General features: G+C 37.4%; 3 protein-coding genes across 10 annotated transcripts; 2 read left to right on the plus strand and 1 right to left on the minus strand.

Annotated features, from left to right (window-relative positions):
• Nucleotides 1-111: 111 nt before the first annotated feature.
• LOC137136885 (ubl carboxyl-terminal hydrolase 18-like) lies at nucleotides 112-10,949 on the minus strand. 4 transcript variants are annotated; one of them, XM_067522656.1, is made up of 13 exons: nucleotides 10,787-10,946; nucleotides 9,939-10,066; nucleotides 9,747-9,843; nucleotides 8,916-9,031; nucleotides 8,753-8,823; nucleotides 8,012-8,137; nucleotides 7,816-7,920; nucleotides 7,593-7,727; nucleotides 7,374-7,502; nucleotides 7,242-7,282; nucleotides 6,641-6,675; nucleotides 5,695-6,487; nucleotides 112-576 (listed from the first exon to the last, which is right to left on the minus strand). In XM_067522656.1, the coding sequence occupies exons 2-12, from the start codon at nucleotides 9,991-9,993 to the stop codon at nucleotides 5,721-5,723; spliced, it is 1,677 nt and encodes a 558-aa protein (XP_067378757.1). In that variant the 5' UTR covers nucleotides 9,994-10,066; nucleotides 10,787-10,946; the 3' UTR covers nucleotides 112-576; nucleotides 5,695-5,720. The 4 variants fall into 4 exon arrangements, with proteins under 4 accessions (XP_067378757.1, XP_067378756.1, XP_067378758.1 ...); XM_067522655.1 differs by having other exon boundaries at nucleotides 10,602-10,946; XM_067522657.1 differs by having other exon boundaries at nucleotides 7,816-7,911; nucleotides 10,602-10,943.
• On the plus strand, nucleotides 10,899-14,793 carry LOC137136886 (E3 ubiquitin-protein ligase RNF19A-like). Of its 4 annotated transcripts, XM_067522662.1 has the most exons (6): nucleotides 10,899-11,229; nucleotides 11,477-11,501; nucleotides 12,117-12,214; nucleotides 12,464-12,558; nucleotides 13,349-13,519; nucleotides 13,633-14,793. In XM_067522662.1, exons 3-6 carry the CDS (start codon nucleotides 12,118-12,120, stop codon nucleotides 14,086-14,088), a joined length of 819 nt encoding a protein of 272 aa, XP_067378763.1. In that variant the 5' UTR covers nucleotides 10,899-11,229; nucleotides 11,477-11,501; nucleotide 12,117; the 3' UTR covers nucleotides 14,089-14,793. The 4 variants fall into 4 exon arrangements, with proteins under 4 accessions (XP_067378763.1, XP_067378761.1, XP_067378762.1 ...); XM_067522660.1 differs by having other exon boundaries at nucleotides 11,477-12,214; XM_067522661.1 differs by lacking the exon at nucleotides 11,477-11,501 and having other exon boundaries at nucleotides 10,901-11,229; nucleotides 13,633-14,789.
• Nucleotides 14,794-15,042: 249 nt separating this feature from the next.
• LOC137136887 (potential E3 ubiquitin-protein ligase ariadne-2-like) lies at nucleotides 15,043-17,932 on the plus strand. 2 transcript variants are annotated; one of them, XM_067522663.1, is made up of 5 exons: nucleotides 15,043-15,592; nucleotides 16,102-16,234; nucleotides 16,351-16,451; nucleotides 16,764-16,934; nucleotides 17,030-17,932. In XM_067522663.1, exons 2-5 carry the CDS (start codon nucleotides 16,144-16,146, stop codon nucleotides 17,498-17,500), a joined length of 834 nt encoding a protein of 277 aa, XP_067378764.1. In that variant the 5' UTR covers nucleotides 15,043-15,592; nucleotides 16,102-16,143; the 3' UTR covers nucleotides 17,501-17,932. The 2 variants fall into 2 exon arrangements, with proteins under 2 accessions (XP_067378764.1, XP_067378765.1); XM_067522664.1 differs by having other exon boundaries at nucleotides 15,050-15,592; nucleotides 17,045-17,924.
• The last annotated feature ends 2,244 nt before the right edge of the window (nucleotides 17,933-20,176 follow it).

Here is a 20,176-nt window from a genome sequence, read left to right on the forward strand (position 1 = left end):
GAATCTGGAAACTGTTAATGTTTTTCCATGTAGTGAGAATATAGAGTATATTTTCTTCAGATCTGAATGGAACAAGTGATGACACAGACGTTTACCATGAGACCAAAGCAGTGATTTTGCAGAGAAAATTTTATTTTCTGTACCAACAATTAGTGTTGTTAATTTTCCAAAAACAAAGTGATGTGAATCTTGCAGTGTGTGTAAAGTTGTTCATGATAATATGATACAGAGCAACAGAAGAACAGTGAGATGATGATTACAATATACAATTTTAGTCAAACATCTTTGGAAGCATACCAACAAAATAAAACATTGAAACGATCTTTTAATGTTTAATGTAATACAACTTAAACTGAAAGTAAAAGCTTCGTGAAGTGTTCTACGATCATCTATAAAGGAGCAGTGGTGGTGGCGACGACGAGAAGGTAGAAGAGGACACGGTGCCCGTCTACCCTCCGTTAACTTTCAGCACAAGGTGGATAGCTGAATAGGGCAGGATTCCACATTTAGACAAAAGAGATGAGTCGTCCAACGTCTTTCCTTTAAAGGTCACCCGCAAATCATTGACAGTCTGTGCTGGAGGGACAGTGGAGAAAAGACAATATCATCTTTATCACATCACTGGCATACATTAGAACCTTTCTCATTTTTAAGTTGCACATGCATTTGAACGCAACAGTGGGTGACAGGGAAAGTCACTGCTGGCTACAAGAAACATATTCTTAGATCATGATCACAAACTATAAAACTTCATAGATTACCATAGATTACGCTTTTTGGTGAGTTGGTCATATACAAGTCCACATATTTTATTAAGTAGTTGTATTGTTTTTTTTTTCCCATTACCTGAGATCTTATGAAACTCATTCACAGCTGTGTCCCTCAGCTCCTTGACTGTCATGTTGTTTTTCAGCTCGGTCCTGGTTGCCTCACCTGAAGGCGCGTACACCAGCACAGTGCCTTTGCACGTTATTTGTTTTGTTCCTGACGCTCCTCACAGACACAGTCTCTTAAGAGTTATGAGAACTGAAGACTGTTTTGTGATTTTTAGCTATATACCCCCACCCTCAGAGAAAAACTTCCACTTTCGTTCTCAACATATCAACGTCATGATTATTAAACAATAGTCTGACTGGAAAAGTCTGCCATTTTGATCAGGGTTTGGCAGTTTACCAGGAAAGTAGAGCAGGTCATTTCACTTACTGTTTGTGTTATTAAATGCCACTATAAAGTTAGACTTTATTGCAGCACCTTTAATGTTAGTTGCAAGTGATTTAAGCCTATACACCTTACTGTTAGCAGCATTTCCATTTTTCTCATTGGTTTAGATTCTTGTGTTCACTTTAAAGTAACATTTTGAAAACAGTTAACACACAGGCTGAAACAGAACATCACTCACCAAAATGACACATTTGGTTTGCAGAATGCTAATACAAGAACAAAACATTTAAAACATGGGGGGAAAAAATTTTGTTTTACATCAAGCAACGCAACTTGTGGTCAAACTAATCAAACGTCTTTCCACAAGTCATTACACAATGGACAACAAAATCATTCTGGTGTGCAGCTTCTGTCTGCACACAGGAATAATTTTGTTGTCCATTGTGTAATGACATTTAATATGGCACAGCATCATTTTATTGTTCAAACCAAGAACATTTGAACACTGTAAACAACACTGTAACTATACAACCCCAATTCGCAAGGCTTTAGGACGATGTGCAAAATGTGAATAAAAACAGAATCTCATCAACCCATATTTTATTTACAATAGACAATAGATATCCACAACATAAACAACATATCAGATGCTGAAACTAAGACATATTACCATTTTATGGAAAATATTTTGAATTTGATGGCAGCAGCACGTGTAAAAGATATTTGGAACAGAAGGAACAAAAGGCTGGAAAAGTAATTACCACAAATCAAAAACAAATGGAGGAGTATTTGACAACTAATTAGGTTAATTAACAACAGGTCAGTAACATGACTGGATATAAAAGGAGCCTCTCGAATGTAAAGATGAGCAGAGATTCACCAATCTGTGACAAACTGCATCTAAAAATTCTGGAACAGTTAGAGTTCAAGGGACAAGGTTGAAGGTCAAAACATTAAAAACAGGTGTGATTCTCTACTGGACAACACTGCATGGGCTCAGGAACACTTTGAGAACTGGTCTCCTCACTTTCCTAGACATTTAGTGACAGTTGTTAAAAGAAGACAGGATGCTGATAAACATCACCCTCTTCCAACTTTTGTGAGATGTGTTGCTGCCATCATATTCAAAATGAGCTAATATTTACTTTGAAATGGTAAAATGTCTCAGTGTCAACATCTGATATGTTGTTTATGGTCTATTGTGAATAAATGCAAATCACTGCATTTTGTTTTTATTTATGTTTTACATATCGTTCTAACTTCTTTGGAACTGGGGTTGTACAAAAAGGATTAAATAAAACTAATGAAACCTGTAATACATTGCTGGAAATATCCAAAAAATCAAAATGAAGACTTGAAAAACAACATGTTAAATTTAGTCCATTCACTACTGTCAATTAGGCCACAGTTTCTCGTCAACATTGCACTGACTGTTTTCCCTCATCTTTGGTCCAGACTGGCAAATAACAATACAGATAAGCATCTTTTATAGATGGATAAGGACTGATCACTGATTCAACAATTCTGTCTAGATACAGTACGTTAACAATTTGTAATTTTGCAAGTATTTTGTATGAGGACACGTGATAACATACAAATGAATTTAATCTTATTCTATCTATGTAAGACACCAGACTTATAGATTCATAGATTTGAGGGCTCAACTGACTCTGGATGAGCTAAGGTATCAACTCTGAGTTGGACTTATGATACATTTCTTTTTATTTTACTTAGTTTGGTATTATAACAACATATTGTAGTCATTATTTATAAGCTGTCCGTGTAACAGTGGCAGTTAATAATAATAATAATGTTAATAAGAAGCATTTAGTTGTAAAAGGATACTGTTGGCAACATTTAATTTACTGTTTTACTGTGTCAATGATGTTTAACCCCAAGTTCCTTCACAACCATCTGGCACTGCAAGCTTTCACCACAGCACTGAATCAAAACCTTATTATAGACTTTGCAGACTGTTAGTAGCTTGCAGCATAGTAAGCGGGGAGTTTTTCTGTGTGAATACATTTGCTTATTCAAGACCACAAAGTACTGCCTAATAAATCAGAAATCACTACGGAAAATTCCCTGATGATCAGCGGTTTTTTGGTATGTGAACAACCCAGTGTTTGTTTACGAACTGCTGAACATGGTGGTTTCAGTTAAAGCTTATGTAAAACAGTTCATCATTTCAAACTACTCTAAACACAACAATGCAATAACACAAATACTACAATAAAGGACACTAAGAATAAATAAAGTTGTGCTTTAAAGTAAATAAAATTAAATGTTTAATTATTTTTAAGCATGTGACTTCTTCTAAATGCTGAGGACAAACTGAAAGTAAGTAAACAAAAGTTAAAGTTCCAGTGAAGGTGTATTCAGTCCCACACTATTTCAGCATCATGTTTTCTGATTGGTGCTTTGTGTTTTTAAAACAAATTACCACATACCACATTATGGGACTGTGCAATGTAGGTTAAATGTTTTTGAAGGTGTTTTTAGCTCATCTGATTGAAATTTAATGGGCTTGAGCAGAGTGTGTGAGATTTAAGTTTGTATTTAGTTAGAAATAATAATTGTTAAGATGGCTCATTTGTTGACTACAATGAACATACAATACTAGTCATGCACAGTGGATATTAAGTTAAAGACAATGTGGTTATAAAAGGTGTGTGTATGAAAAACAGTCACACAGAGGTGTCGTCTGGTTTAGCTTTTTTTTCAATTAACATGTAAAAGTGTTTAACAAAGATAAAAAAAATAAAGAAGATGTTCTAGTTATTACTGAGGTCACTGAGTGTTCTGTTCTGAGATTTACAGTAAACTGCGCTGTGATGCTGCTGAAAGCTATAAAGGACCTATTCTGCCTTTATTTCTTTATAGGCCAAAATCAGTTCTTACATAAACTACATTAAAAATCAACATCACATATATTGAACTATACCACCATGTTATTAATATATAATTAATATATACAAAGAGGTGAGAGTGTGTAGCACTCTCTACAGGCCACCTGCAAAAGAACAATGAATTAATGGAAACATAGGTTTAATATAAAAATGTGAAATTTGTTGTAAAGTTTGTTTTTAATTTAGGATTCTAAATATATAATGACACATAAAGAGGCATTTTGACATTTCTCTAAGTCATTCCAAGATAAATGTTTTTCCAAGAACCCACGGCAAGTGTTTCATTGCTAGTTAATAGGAAAAGTCTAACAATCAGTGTTTTCAGTACAAAAATCTTATTGTTTATAGATTATAATAACAACACTATTAGTGCTTAAAGGCCAACTTCACCAATTTTTGACTCGCTCGCTATGGCTTTAGTTAAGGATGTAAATAGACATTAATGTTTTTAAACTTCCCTCTGCATCTAGATGAAAAGCTTCTCCAGGTGACATCACCTGGAGGACTTTTTCATCATTAGGAGTTCAAATGATGTCATCTGGGGGAGCTCTGAAAAAACAGGTTTTACGGCTGGGGTTGGAGTCACCTAACCTGCGTGTATTTGGATTGAGGGATTAAACTGGATCCAGAGGAATCCCATGCAGGGGTCTTAGAGCAGAACATGCTGGATGTTTTGTAAAAGTTGAATTTATGGCAGAGCCACTGTATTGGATTGAATTAAATTGCAAAGGTGGTCATAATGTTATGCCTGATCAGTGTATGTATATACACAAGTTAGTACCCCCTTTGTTTTTAAATGGCAGAATAGTAAATGTTTTCTGACTTAATATTTAATGCTCAATTTAGTTATTTTTCTTTAACTGAAATTATTTCTTGAATAATTTATCAAGGGGATGCAAACTTTTGCACTTATTAAATATTATTTATTTTACTGCAACTTTTTAACATACTGGGCAATACTTGAATGTTTTTGCTGATAAAAGAACCTTTGTACAAGCTGAATGTGGAACATTTTTATGTGATGTGTTTCACTAAAACTGCATGTAGGGGGCTGCAAACTTAACCCGAAACAGAATACAATCATACCGTACATTCAGCTAGAAACTTTACAGTATATCTATATATTTGTCAAAAATGAATACCGTATCACCAACTTCAAAATTACCTATAAAGTTTATTATTTATTATCAAATCCACTATACAAAATAAAGTTAAATTAAGATAAAAATCAGATTTGTTGCACTTGTGTAATGCATTTAACATTAGATATTGATTGTAAATTACTGGTATTTGTCATTTCACTGACAATTATCTGTCATGCTGAAGGTTACTGTAACCATTAATAACCAAACAAATTGATAAATGCATATTGTCTTTTTGGATATTTTACCCATTTGCTGTCTATACATGTATGTGAAATTGTACCTTCTCTTTATGTCGCATCTAACAGATAGGCGATAATAGAACAATAGAATGGGATTTCTCTGCTATGTGAAAACAAAATCATCACAGTGTGTTTCCCACAGCACAGTACAGACAGCCAACAGTGTCAAAATAATTAAAATGCCCAAAAATGGCAGAAAACTGGTTATTTCAAGTAAAAACAAGTCTACAAATGTATTACCTGAGCATACTAGCCTTAGTATGTAGTCATCTCCATGGTGGTCTTTGTAAGTTATCCTCACTGTTATTTTTATTCTTGCTTGGCTTTCTCAGATTTGTAGTTTTCCCCCCCTGTGTGGCCTCCACAAAATGCTGCATCTCTTTGGTTCTCTGTCTGTCATTTCCTTTGTATATGCTGGGGGGGAGGTTGTACACAAAGGGCTCATGCACAACACATCCACTGTGTGAGCACCTTGCCCCGGTTGGAGGGGAACTTGGAGAGCAACCATTGTCCTGTCCTTCCCAGATTGGGGTATTCACTGTGACTCTTTCTTCTAGGAAATTGAGGGTTTGATCAAACCTCCTGTTATTGTGGTGTGCAATCCAAACTTCAGTGGGGGGCCCTCTAGTGGTGACATTGCTCATAAGCGCCTTTGAGTTTCTATCATGCTGCTGTCTCTTAGGTTTATGTTGTTCTTCATCTGTTGAACTTTTTAACTTTTGTGTTAAATAGCTGTTTCCAAATACTTCACATGTCGTGACATGACGTGTCACTCTCCCTTTTGGTAGTTTTTCCACTTCCCCTCCAGAGTGTTTGTGTTTCATCCTAACTTTATTATCATGTATTTTTTGTGATATGTCACCATTGAAGGTCAAGTTTCTCCCTTTATTGTTTTGTTCCTCCTTCAGCTGATGATGAGGAACACAATCCTCTCCTCTTGCTGCCTCCTCAAATCTTCCCTCAGCCCCGACATCTGAATATGCAGATTTAGCTTCATGTTCATCTTCCTCAGAGTTTTCTGAATAAGTGTTCCCTTTCCCCACCCCCCAAAAAAAGAAGATTACTAATGATAAACAGGAGCAGGAGACATGTACAGAAATAGTTTAATGTTGGTGTCAAACTACAGAGAAGGCATTTTTGTACTATTGGATTCCATTTTAAATAGGAATTGAGTTTTCTAACTTACTCTTCCTGTACATTAATAGATATGCTGTACAGGACCTGGGAGGAGAAGAAAAGTGCATAAGAAAAATCACAAGATGATTGTACAGTTGAACTAAAGACAGCTAGTTGAACTAAAGACGGACTGTCGGTATGTTCAGTTCGGTATGATTCACATAAATTAGTTTGTATGTGTATTTTATCCTGAAGAAAGCCCTTCCCTATCCTTCCTATATCAGATACCTTCCTGATCGCTCTTTAATCTGTAGGTTGTGTGTGTTTACAGTCTCTATGTAAGTCTAAGTACTACTGAGACTAATGGGAATGCCATCTTGATTACAGATATCTGTACATAAAATAACATATTGGACAAATTAAACGTGTAATCTGATGACTAAATTATTACACTTAATCCTGAAGTGGAACTGAATTTCTGTACAAAATGTTATGGTTGTTGGGAAGAAACAAACAACTTTTGAAGCAGCTCTAGAAGACTCTAAGACCTGATTTGACCTGCTTTTGAAGCATACTTAAGCCCAAACACTCAGCAAATGAAGTCTGCTGAAAGACGTAATTAAGAGTGGGTAAATTTCACTAATTTCTGTTAAAATGAAGATTACACTTACCTGACAGAGGTGTTTCCTTTTCCAAAGAGTGGCTGGCTCTGCTGTAGGATTTATAAAGTATGACAGTAACGCATTAAAATGTGCTTTGGTAAATGAGGATGTGACTGAATATAGTAAACTGAGGGTCCTCACCATCGTAACAGTGTCATCATTGAAACAATACCACACCCCAGTTTCAAAAGACTTGATTTCAGCAGTATAATGGCCTCCTGCTAGATTGCCATAGTGGTTAACTAACGCGTACAGGTCATAAGGGCAGCTCTGTGGAGAGGGGGGGAAAAAAACAAAGTCAGCTAATCTGAGAAGTTTTAAAACAATTTAATTGTGACTGGGATTATAAATTATACATACAAATAACTCAGAGTGTAATGCCTGGGGTACTTCAACTTTGGAATGAAGCTTGACGTAACACTTCCGCTTGTTGTCAAATCTGAATCTCTTCAGCAGGAGGGTCAAAACCTCTGGATTATGTGTTATGTCACATGTCTACAGCAAATAATGAAAATATTGGCACAAATAAGAGACACAAAGTGACGTGTTCTACTGAAAACTTTAGATTTACAGTATCACTCACAATTTCTGCTTCTCTCTTTTCATAGCACTGGTTGCAGTACATCCTATTGTCCTCAGAGACTGTTTCTCCTTTGAAAAATGTCTCCAACCCGTGTTCCTGTAACCACTGTATATTCAGTCAAGTTGTACTGTAGGTTGTTTTCTCTCTTAATAGAAAAATACAAAACCATAGGTCTTCTTAAAAGAAAACATAATACCACGCTGTGGGTTTGATGATGTGAGTCTTCTACTACAAGAGGCAGCATCCAAAAAAAGCTCCTGGAGTCATTGCTCTTCCCACACTGGAGACATCTGGTTTTATGGTTCAGCTCCCCCTTAAATATCTACACCCAAAGGTACGACAGAGGTTCAATTAGTGGCACTGTTCAAGAAAAGTAATTAACTAGTTAATATTACTACAGACACAACCAATGTTACTATATAACCCACATCTGTAGTGGAAGTATATTTATTCATGCACTGACATTATGTACATATTTCAGGTAGTGTACTTACCTCACAACATTTTACATGGAAACACACGTGGAACAGGCAAAAATGTCAAATGTGTACTACTGGTAAAATCTCCTAATCATCACTCTATCACTGATCCTCATGTACTATATTTATTATGCGTCCGTGTAAATTCTAATATTTGCTTTAAATCTACACAGACACGGTATGCACTCTTAGACTAGTTTACAGTGTTTTATATTTGTTGGCTTGTATTGTTGGTTAAAGATTAACTATGTGATCTGGTTGTTTCTTATTTTTATTTTAATTAACAAATGTTTTTTTGACTTTTTTTTATTACAGTCATTTTTTGACTGTTAGCTCCATCAGGATTATATGTGCAAGCTATCTGTTGTGTAAACTCAGACACTTTTGACCTCTTGTTCTCAAATGTCAATGTTAATGCAGATTGTCCCCTATAAATAAATATATCAACGTGTCCCTACTTTGGATGCTTCTGGACTGGTCAAATGCAGGACTTTCTCAAAATACTCAGCAGCATCGTGTTGCTCGTATACTGAAAAAGAAGACATATTTTGAACAGTATAAACCTTGTACATTGTATTCAGTCTAAAGGATTTAAAAACACGGTCCAAAATCCAAACTCACCATTTGTGATACCCAGCTGTGTTGTTACGTTGTTCGTTTCGGTCCTTTTTGTTTTTAAATCCTTAAACAGCTTTTGCAGTTGTAGGTCAAGGGTTGTTAAATCTTCACGGTGGCTTCTGTGGCACAGTGAAAATATATGAATTTACTAAGCTTGCAAACGGTGAATAAATGTCAGATTTACTGTGTTTACTCTCCACCCATGTGAAAGACAATAATGTAGTATCCTATGCTCCTTTCTAAAAAATCTTACAAATTGAAGGAAAAGCTCAATATAAGAGTTAGAGGAGAATATTCGTACTATTCTCATGTCTGTATGGTCAAAAGGAAGCTTGAGTGAGAGGCCATATACAGTAGTTAGCTGAACAGGAGGAATCTGATAACTGCTAACTAGATGGTGCAGAGATTAAAAATCTCCCTTCTAACAGCATTAAAACATTTATATCTTATTTTCCCATTAAAACAATCAACTAAAAGTAAAAGAGTAAAACTGTGAGTTATGTGTTGTACTCTTGCTTAGGGGCCATTAAATCCAAGGAACAGTCAGTAAGAAAGAGAGACACTTTAACAAGAAAGAGCTGGCTTTAGAAAGTTACACGGGAAAATAATTTTTTTAATTAAATTATTTAGTCATAGACCCACGGAGTGGAAGAATGGGAAAGTTAGAGAGAGAGGCCGCTGTATGTGCGGAAATGTGTTTCTGCATGGAGATTATATAATAAATAAGCAGATTTCCCAAAATATCACATCATTACTGTAACTTGTAGCAAAGAGCTAAATAAACTAATGTTGTTCGGACTTATCTATAAGTATCTATAAGCTGAGGTCACAAACCCTTCTATTGCTTCCCGGAAGTCTTCGGTCATAAAAAGCACCTGAAGCACGCTGTTCAGATAGCATGTGAGACCTGGACTCTTTAGGCCATGGTAATCTGAAGACACACCCGATACACAGTTATGGTAAGAGTCAGTAATACATGAGCTGCATGTTTGGCTGGTGTCACCTCATCATTTTATAGTCAATCACCTGTGAGGTTTATGTTGTCTAGTTTCTCCCTGAAGTTTAGAACTGTATTGTTCATTCTGATGCCTTTAAAATGAGAACGCTGGCATTTTTACATTTTCTGACCTTGTTGTCGGATGTATGGATTCAGCCTGTTGATGTACAGACACAGTATAGGTTAAGGGACACTAAGCATCCACACATGGAATTAACAACAAAGCACATGCAGCAAATGAAAAGGCTTAAGTTGGGCAGACAGAGGGAAGCACTGCAGCACAATAATATGTCTCAGAAAGTCACAGAGTGTCTGATCACACACGTGACCAGACGTGTTGATACTGTTTCATTAGTTAACGCTGCTACAGAGATTATTAAACTCTAAAGGAGGCTAACGGTCTCCAGTATGAGGATAAGGGAGGGTGGCTGTAAAAAGTATACTTTTACTCATTTAGATACTTAGTAGCAATATTTATAACTGCACCACATAAATATACACAAACAACATAGAAGCATGTCCAAAGTAACATCTGTGTTTGGAATCGGGTGCAGATGTGCTGATCTCCGGCCGTCCCACAGTAAGCTACAGCACATCACACTAAAACAGAGTAATAGCATGTACTCTGTACAAAGATATAAATAAAGTTGAGTTCAGGCTTATGAAAAAAATCCAAATTGCAAAGTTTTTACCTGAATTGAAGCGCAGAGGGAATGAACATATTAGTAAAAAAGCTCAGTCTTACAAAAAGTCTCAGCATGTCTAAAAACCCAATAGACACAAATCCCAGCATGAAACCAGTTCGATGTATAATTTCCGAGGATGCAAAGTGACTAATTTCCAGCCTAAACAAAAATTAGACAGAGATTATACAGACTTTTGGCCAAGCTGTTGTCTCTAGGTGTTATGGAAACCACGGCAGCCTCTCGGTCTTCCGGTAACCGCCTTTTCAAACAGGAAGTCCACAGTAACACACTAATAAACCACGCGTTAGTGACCCCGTATAACTGAGCAGCTCGTTAACACACGCGAGGGTGAGTCCGTGTAGAAATGGGAGGAGAAATCACGAGTAAACGGACCGTCGGGATCCGCAGGCTGCACACTTTCACTTTCGCTACGAGGAGTCAGAGGTTAAGACAGACAGACAGACACAGGGGTGGCCACACCGGGACTGACGGACGCTGGAGTCCTGAGCCTAAAAACTATCAAGTACTTAGAGGAAAAGGTGTGTGTGTGGTTTCAGGCGAGTTGGACGTGTTTCCTGTTGCGTACAATAATAAAGAGAAGTTTCTTAAAAACTGCACGGATTGTGATTCTAAGGTAGGACATCACAGTTCCTCTTCCCAATGTTATTTTGATAAAATTGTTTATTTTACCATATCTGCTCCTAAATAATAATCAACAAACAGTTTTTTGACTGGTTAATAATAGGGATATACGATCAGTCTTTTCTGTAGTTATCCATTCTTGTGTGTGTGTGTGTGTGTGTATGTGTGTGTGTCTTAACCATTAGATTAACTTGAATAAAAGTAACTTGTTTTACAAGTTGTTTTTTCCGCCTCTTTAGGCTCGAAACTCCCTGAGTGCTGCTGGTGTGTGTCTTGTCAACACTTTTGAAACTCTATACCGCACATGCTACACAGACATTTAAATACAGCGTGGCTTTCACTTCTTGAGGATTTCATCATCTATGTGTATTGCCAATACACATCAATAAATCCATTTATTAATCTTAAAAATGATTTTCTATTTAACTTTCTATTTAAGTTTTCTTCAATATCAGAGTAATTCAGTCACTGAATACAGTGTTTGTATATGGGTACATCACAAAGACGAACTGTTTATGACAAAGTGTGCATACATTTCAATAAAGGCAAAAAACAGGGTTCAAGTTAGGAAACCATGGGAATGATATATTCCCTGTTTAAATCTCTCAGTGTTCCCATACTGCACTGTATCTTTGAACTCAAAGTCAAATCAAAAGTTCTCTTCATAGAAAACTGTGCACACCAAAACAAACGAGACAAAGAACAACAAGTTAAAATGATACATCTTTAATTACCATTAATATTATTTTTCCATTAAGGCCTCAGAATGTCTTAGTATATACTAAAAAACCCTGATAATGAAAGTAATGAAATTACATCTGTAAACTGGGATAACTTTAAAAAGCATTTATATAGATAGATGTTTTTTCCGTTTACAAGAATGACAATGAGCCTCCAGCAACAAGTGGAGAAGAAATATGACCCACAAGATGCCACCCTGAAGTTTGTCGACAGGAAGGATGACTTGGATCCACTGGGTTAGACTCTTTTCCTTTCTATCTCTGTATGTAGACGGAAGTGTTTTGTTTTTCATACTGGCTTGCATTACTCAAGATTATTAAATGTTAACTTTTCCTTGGCAAGTCACTTTTTCCTTTTCACTTTCTTTTCTTTATTTAGAGTGTTTGGTAAACTGCTAAGTTGTAATTGATACCCAATGTGGTTGTCTTTCTCTAATATTTATGAACATGCGCTGTAGCTAATTAACTTTCTGTTGTGTATTTCAGGTGAGGATGAAGACAGTCTCAAAGCAGAGATGTCCTGTGGTCACGCGGTCACTCCTGAATCTTTAACACTGTGGTGTCGCAGTCAGCTGGATGAGGTATCTCATGACTTTTAAACACACTGTTTGGATTTTAATGAGAGACATGTAATGACATTAAAAAGGGAAAGTAAGTAAACCGAATAAAAGAGTTTGAAACACCTAATTGCCCCACGGCTGTCACTCCAAGTCCCTCAAATGGGCAACGAATCCTCCACGACATATCACAGGCTCAGGTTCAGCTGCAGCTATGTACTTAAAGGGTGACGTCACAGATTTGCTTCCTATGGTTTTATTAGGGGGTGTACATGTATATGAATGATGTTAAACTTCCCTGTGCCCTCCCTGTAATCTCTCTACTTATAGATGAAACAACTCCTCCGGATGACATCATCTGGAAGACTTTTTCAAATCATGTGAAGATCGGGAGAAATGAACCGACCAAAGCAACTATCTGGGTAGCTGGAGCAATCAGAGGTTGTCATCAGAACTAAAACAAAGTGATATTTTAGTAGATGGAAGGCAGAGGGAAGTTTAATACCATTCATAAACATTTTACTCCTCCTAGATGCAAGTTAAAAATTGTTGAGGTTGTCCTTTAAGAAAGCCAACATTCGAAACGTCCTGTTAAAACATTTACCTTTGTTCGCCATTTAATTTGTTGGAAACCCTGCTGTGTTGCTGATTTTCTTTACTTTTTATTGGAGAACATCCTTTTTTTCCCACCACACATACCTTATAAGAACCATTTTACAAAGACACCACTACATTTACACTAAATCCCATCAGTGCATCCTCATTGTTTTCCAAAACCCTATATGACCCTAAATTATTTTTTCTTTGTTTCAAGGGGATATACAAATTCAGATGCCCCGCAATAGTAGAGGGTACCAGGCAGTGTAACAAGCTGTGGTCCTACAAAGAGGTGCGCAGACTGGCTGATCTGTCTGTGGAGGAAATTGAGTACTTTGAAGAGACCATAGCTCGTTTGGCTGCTGCACAGTACTGTGAGATTCAACCTGTGAGTGGTCCAGCAAAATATATTTTCTGTGAACAAATGCAAAGAAATATTCTAGTATATAATATTTTTCCTGTTCTTCGACATCTCCCAATATTCCCTGTTTTCTAAACCAGTGCCCACACTGCAAAACTAATGTAGAGAGGAAGAATCTCTCCAACCTGTGTGTCCAGTGCACCATATGTACAGCTGATCAGAAGAAGACCTACCAGTTCTGCTGGCAGTGTCTGAAGCAGTGGAAAGGTCCAGGCCCTCGATCTGACCACTGTGCCAACGATGGCTGCATCAACAAGGACCTGCAACTTCTTCAGATGTGTAAGAACATCAGTTTGCCTCAGGTGGAGGGGGTCACCTGCTGCCCCTCTGTTCGAGCCTGTCCTACATGTGGAATGAAGGTGGAACATAACAGACAAAACTGCAAAAATATCAAGTGTCCTCGGTGCCACATAGAGTTCTGTTTTGTCTGTCTGAAACTAAAGCGTGAATGTAAGCTCACCAGTTCACCATATAAAATATGTCCAAGTGGTGTTGCACCCAGACAGACATCTATCCCTGTGTGGCAAAGAAAATGAGATTAACCTTACCTGTCTTTATCTACTGAGCATTTCAGCAATAGCACAAAATCTATTCGAAATGATGAAAAATCTGAATCAATGTGTGTGATTTTGAGTGTAAGTGGTTAACAGGGCAGAATGGACCTAAAGGTTTAAACAAAATAAAACTTTTATTTTTATTTCAGAAATCTATATCATTACTCTGTTTATTACTAATATGTTTTTTCCATTTAAGTTTCATACATAAAGTTCTATTTCAAAACCCAGTACATCATTTACTCTTATTATCATATCAAATACAAAATTTACTTTACAGAATGTAGCAATAAATTAAGAAACAATGTCCTTTCTGCTGGAACCCTCACATTTTATCCGGGCTCGGGACCAGAACCAGGCCCTTGTTGGCTGGGCAGGGCCGCACCTGGTGGGGTCAGATTCGAATCCACGGCCTTCTGCATCCCAAGCCAATGCTCTACCACTGTTCCACCAGGCCCCTAGTTGAGAAATAAACATTTGCATAAGTAATGCTGTTTGATTCTTGTTTAAAAACAGGCCTACTGTATCAGTATCTTCAAAATGAAAAAACTGACCAGCATTAGCATTACAACCATCCACATCTTTGCATTTACTATGTATGCAGTGTGTACTAAATAAAGGTTTAGTAAAAAAAATGTGGCTGTGTTTCTGAGGTTTTGTGCACGCAGATTTTGGTTCTATGGGAACGATTTAATATAATGCTGTAATAGAATATTTAAGACTGGACAAGAACCTGGTTTAGAAACCCGAAATGATGTTATTACAGTTGACTTTGAAGATTATACTCATAGCATAATTGCGCCTTGATTTCTGAACCCCCAGGCTACAGCTATTAATGTAGACCGCCTCCTCCTAGGCATATAGTCAAAGGTTCAGTTCAAGACATAGATAAAAAAGACAAACAATGACCAGACAGTCTATTTAAAGCAATGAGCAAAAAGACATTCTGGGACTTTAAGTCAGCCTAAATATACATGCATAAATAACCTTTTGTTTCACAGTGAAGTTCAGGTCACTTGCATGTTTTTCCTGATTTATAAAATGTATGATGTTTTTCTGGGATTAAGTGCGGTTTGCTCTTATTGTGAATGCCAGGGGGTTGCGCATGCGCAGAGTGCAGAAAATAAGATATACATTTTTTAATGTGATTACGAACTTTAATATGACAACAGGAATCAGTCCGTCATTTCCCTGTAAAAACGAATATTTTTTTTGTGTTTTAAATGAAATAGCCTGGTTGAATTAAAGGATGATTCACTAACCCTGCTTCAGCTTTTTTCACTTTCGATCTGGGCGACGAGGATACGCACCGAGTCATAGAGCTTAAAGTAGACACTGGGGACTTTACCCGAGGTACCGAGCAGGCTAAATTAGACCTAATCAATTCTCAGCAGTTTTTGTAGTTCCAGGTGCGGCTGTGCTTTTTGAAAAAGTTAAATTGCTTAATTTGAAAGTAAATACTAGCCACAGATCAACAGACTCTAAGGTAAGGCATGGCATTTTCTCTTTTTAATACTTTTAATATTCAGGCTACCAGTACTCTATGAAGACTTGTGAATGTCTATGAAATAAAACATCAAGCTCACATTTACTCAACCTTATTAAAAACGTATCACAGTGCTTCTACTAAGGTTAATGCTGCTTATAACTAAAAAACTAAAATATGCTGACAACCCTATGTTTGTCATTTCAACACTTTGTCAAAAGGTTATCAAGATGGCCATACTTATTTAGATATTTTAAAATTCAGTGTAGCTTGTACGTCCTATTATCTTCAATATATACACTGCCAACAAACATCCATAAATCATGAATATAGAGTAATTTCCTAATAATGATGCTCCAGAACCTAATAAAGAATCCTCACATTTCTATGTTTTCTTCAGTATAAAAGTAATTCAGTTACACTTCAGTGTTTGCACAAGGATAGATTGCAAAGATTTACTCATGGTGGCTCAAATAGGATAAAATCCTATTTTAAATGACATTTTTCAGGATTCTTATTGCCAGACCTTTTCCGACTTAGAAGTATCAAAAATGAGCCTTCAGGAACAAGTGGACAAGAAATACGACCCACTAGACACCACCCTGAGGTTTGTCAGCAGGAGGGACGATTTGGATCCAGTGTGTAAGGTTCATTCTCAACAACTAGCCGTTTTAGTTTTAGTTTTTATATTTACTGCTGAATTTTATTCCCAGCAACCACATCAACTACAATACTCTAGCTTTTTGTTTTCCTTGCAGGTTCAGAAGATGATGAGGGTGGTCTCAGAGCAATGATGTCCTGTGGTCACGCCGTCACTCCTGAATCTCTAACGTTGTGGTGTCGCAGTCAGCTGGATCAGGTATTTTGACATGAAAACAGCAGATTTAAATGGTATTCTTCCATGACACCTACTGGTGACTAAGAGAAATGTAACTCTGAAAGAAAGTCACAATTTAAGTCCTGTGTTACTGTTACTTTTCATTAAACTTCTAAATAAAGTAAAAGACACGTACATAACAACCTCCTACAAAAAGGATAAATGTTTGCAACACTGGAGGCTTCAGTGACCGCAGGTTATAGTCCATTCATGACCAAAATCCATCCATCTATCACAAAATCCTCTCACCGTTTTCTGTGCTCCTTACATGATTTCTCTGTGGGTTGTTTTAAGGGAAATTACAAATTCAAATGCCCTGCAGTGGTAGAGGGTACACAACTGTGCAACAAGCTGTGGTCCTACAAAGAGGTGCGCAGACTGGCTGATCTGTCTGTGGAGGAAATTGAGTACTTTGAAGAGACCATAGCGTGCCTGGCTGCTGCACAGTACTGTGAGATACAACCTGTAAGTGGTCCAGTGGTTTGAATTTAGACTTTTCAGTGGATTTACTTTATTCAGACATCTTAATGAAAATCAAGTGCACTGACATTCACTTTTAGTTTTTCCCACATCAGTGCCCACAGTGCAAAACAAATGTGGCGAGGAAGAATTTGTCGAACCTGTGTGTCAAGTGCATCATATGTACAGCTGATCAGAAGAAAACCTACCAGTTCTGCTGGCAGTGCCTGAAGCAGTGGAAAGGTCCAGGCCCTCGATCCGACCGCTGTGATAATGACGGCTGCACAAACCACAACCTTGAGCTTCTCAAGAACTGCAAGACCACCAACCTCCCTGAGGTGCAGGGGGTTACTGCCTGTCCCTCCATCCGGGCCTGCCCCACCTGTGGTGAGATAGTGGAGCACGACAAAACAGGCTGCAAGAATGTCGTCTGTCCTCGCTGTCATGTCGAGTTCTGCTTCGTGTGTCTGCAGCTCACTCCTCAGTGTCAGCAGACCAGCTCATACTTCATCCCCTGCAGTTCTGGTGTGGCCCCCAGACAAACCTCTATACCTGTATGGCACAGAAAATAAAACAGAACGTGTGCTTCTGTTTCCATTACCACTCATTAGAGATACAGTGTAGACTGCAGCCTAAAACATCTGTTTGCACTTGTGAATCAAGAGCATTGAAATTTGCTTTTAAATTAATGATAATCCTGTATTGCCTGCCTTTCTAAATGCTGATTCATGAAAAATTTTCCCTGTAAGGCAAACAATTCTGTCACCTCTGTATAAAGAATTTATACACCCCACATCTCTCAAGGTATGGATCAATCATTGTGAATACGATGCACTTTGGTGTTTTTTTTTTAAATTGTGTAATGGATGGAAAGAAAAAAAATCAACAATAAAACATGAATTATTTGTCCAAAGCCTAATTATGATACCATCACCAAAATAAAAATGTTCTGACTGGTTGACATTTCTGAATCTTTGCACAGTCGGTGCTCAATAATCCTGAACGGCTGGGGCTCAGAAGGTACAGAGGTAATTCAAAACTTTTGAGTCGGCAGTTTGATCCCTGGCTCCTCCTGTCAGTATGTTGACATGTCCTTGGGCAAGACACTGAACCCCAAGTTGCTCCCGGTGGATCAGGCAAGAATACCTTGTATGGCAGCTGCTGTCATTGGTGTGAGTGTGTGTGTGTGTGTGTGCGCACTTGGGGTACTGATAAGATACAAATGTTCCAGGTGCTGGGATGGAGTGAACGTCTCAGAGGATCACTGAATGAAAAAAACCTTAGAGTAAGATTAGTGTCAGTCACATGTTGATGGTGCTTGTTGACATATTTTCATCATCTGAGGGAGGAGAAATGTCAGGGTGCAGACACAACCTCCTGTCAGGCCAAGAAACTAAACCTCTGTATCCTTTCATCAGAGAAATTAAAAATAGCAAAGCAAATACAGAAATGATTGAATTCTTACTAATAAGAATCTGTTACTATGTAATATACTTAAACAATCTTGCAGTATATTTGTCACATTAATTTGTACTACATTTATGGAGCACAAAATATACAATTCCCTGCAGTGCCACAGATTACAACTCATGTGTCAAACATATTCACTCAGTTGTTTTACAATAATAAACCTGCACCTACGTCCTGTTTGCATATTTTACATACTTGTATGGCTGATCTGAATACATGATTTTACTATATTTCTATCCTGAGTTTTACTGTTATAAGTCATATTACAGTATTGCAGCTACATTTACATTTAGCTACACACACTATATTTTATAGTCTGGTAATGATGCCATATAATGGTCAATGTTCATGGTCTTTACACAACTTGTACAATAAATTACCATTCATGCTGAGGATCCATAAAATGAGATTAATTACAATTAAATGTACCGGGAAGGACATTTAACAACTAAAAACTAAAGTTGTCGCTGTTCTATGGGACAGACTATGGAGAAAATGTTGTGCATATTTAGGTGGTTAATGGCTGCGTGCATACAGATTTACAGCATATTATATGCTGTTGTGTTACCTGAATGGCTCCTGCAGGACAGTTGACCCATTCAGAACCAGCCAATTTTACTTGGAACCTGTTTGGTGAAAATTTGAAATTAAGTGAAAGAAGAAAAATATTTCTAGCTATGCAAAATAAACCAAAAACTGTTATTTTTTGTATAATATGCAGACTATAGTATTGTGAGGATGAAACATGACTGACTCCATTCTTAAAGAGTTTATACACCCCACATCCCTCCAGGTATGGATCAATCTTATGGATCACTGCCTCTTGTGGAGCTGAAGAAATTGAAACCCAAGTCCACTGAGAAGAAGGAACAAGGCAAGAAAAATGTGATTTATGTTGCACCTAAAGGGATAAGAAGATGTGTTTAAAAAAAAAAAAAAACATTAGCTCTACCCGCCTGTGCAGAAAAAGGACTAGAATTTTCTTTTGGTAGGTCTGCAGGGAACTAAACATGGCTCCTTCACCTATATTAAAAAATGTAAAGTTTTCAGGTTGACAGTGTACCAGCCTGTGTCTTGTAAAGCAGCTAAGGTAACTGGGTCGATCCAGACTGGAGTTGAGTCTTCCAGTACTGCTCCCATGATGGAGCACTCCAGCACCCGGGACTCCTAGTGAGAGGACACTTCACCTGTACCTACATCCTGGAGGAAAAAGATCAAAATACAAGGTAGATAAGAAGAGTTTCACTGAATATGAATTTGTTGAGAGTTTCACTGAATATGAATTTGTTGAACTGAACTGCTCAGAACCAGATTCTCTAGATGATCTCTGAGCTTCAGCTGAGCGGATGCCACATGCTTCTGAAATGACAGACTGGGTGTAGATCCCCATCTGGCCTGATCCATCAGGGTGACACTTTGCCCCAAACACACACATAATGATCCAGTCTCTCATCAACACTTTTCATATCTTCACAGACACCGCCTATAACTGAAAACTTAATAAGAAACCACACCTCTACTGTAATCATGTGATTATATGTTTTGTCTGTCAGTCTGTTCATGCAGATCACAACCACCCCAGCCACAGGTTGGGTTAAATTTTTTTCTCATAACATCACTCCTATAGATACAAGAATAGATTAATTTGGGTAAAATACAAACTTGCAGGTCATTTTAAAAGTAGTTTCTGAACATTGTAGGGCTCACACTGACAGACTACCACAAGCTTGCTAAATAAGTTCATACCTGTAACTGTGGTGATGTCAATGCTGTAACAA

The sequence above is a fragment of the Channa argus genome, chromosome 12, assembly GCF_033026475.1.
Source record: "Channa argus isolate prfri chromosome 12, Channa argus male v1.0, whole genome shotgun sequence".
NCBI lineage: Eukaryota > Metazoa > Chordata > Actinopteri > Anabantiformes > Channidae > Channa > Channa argus.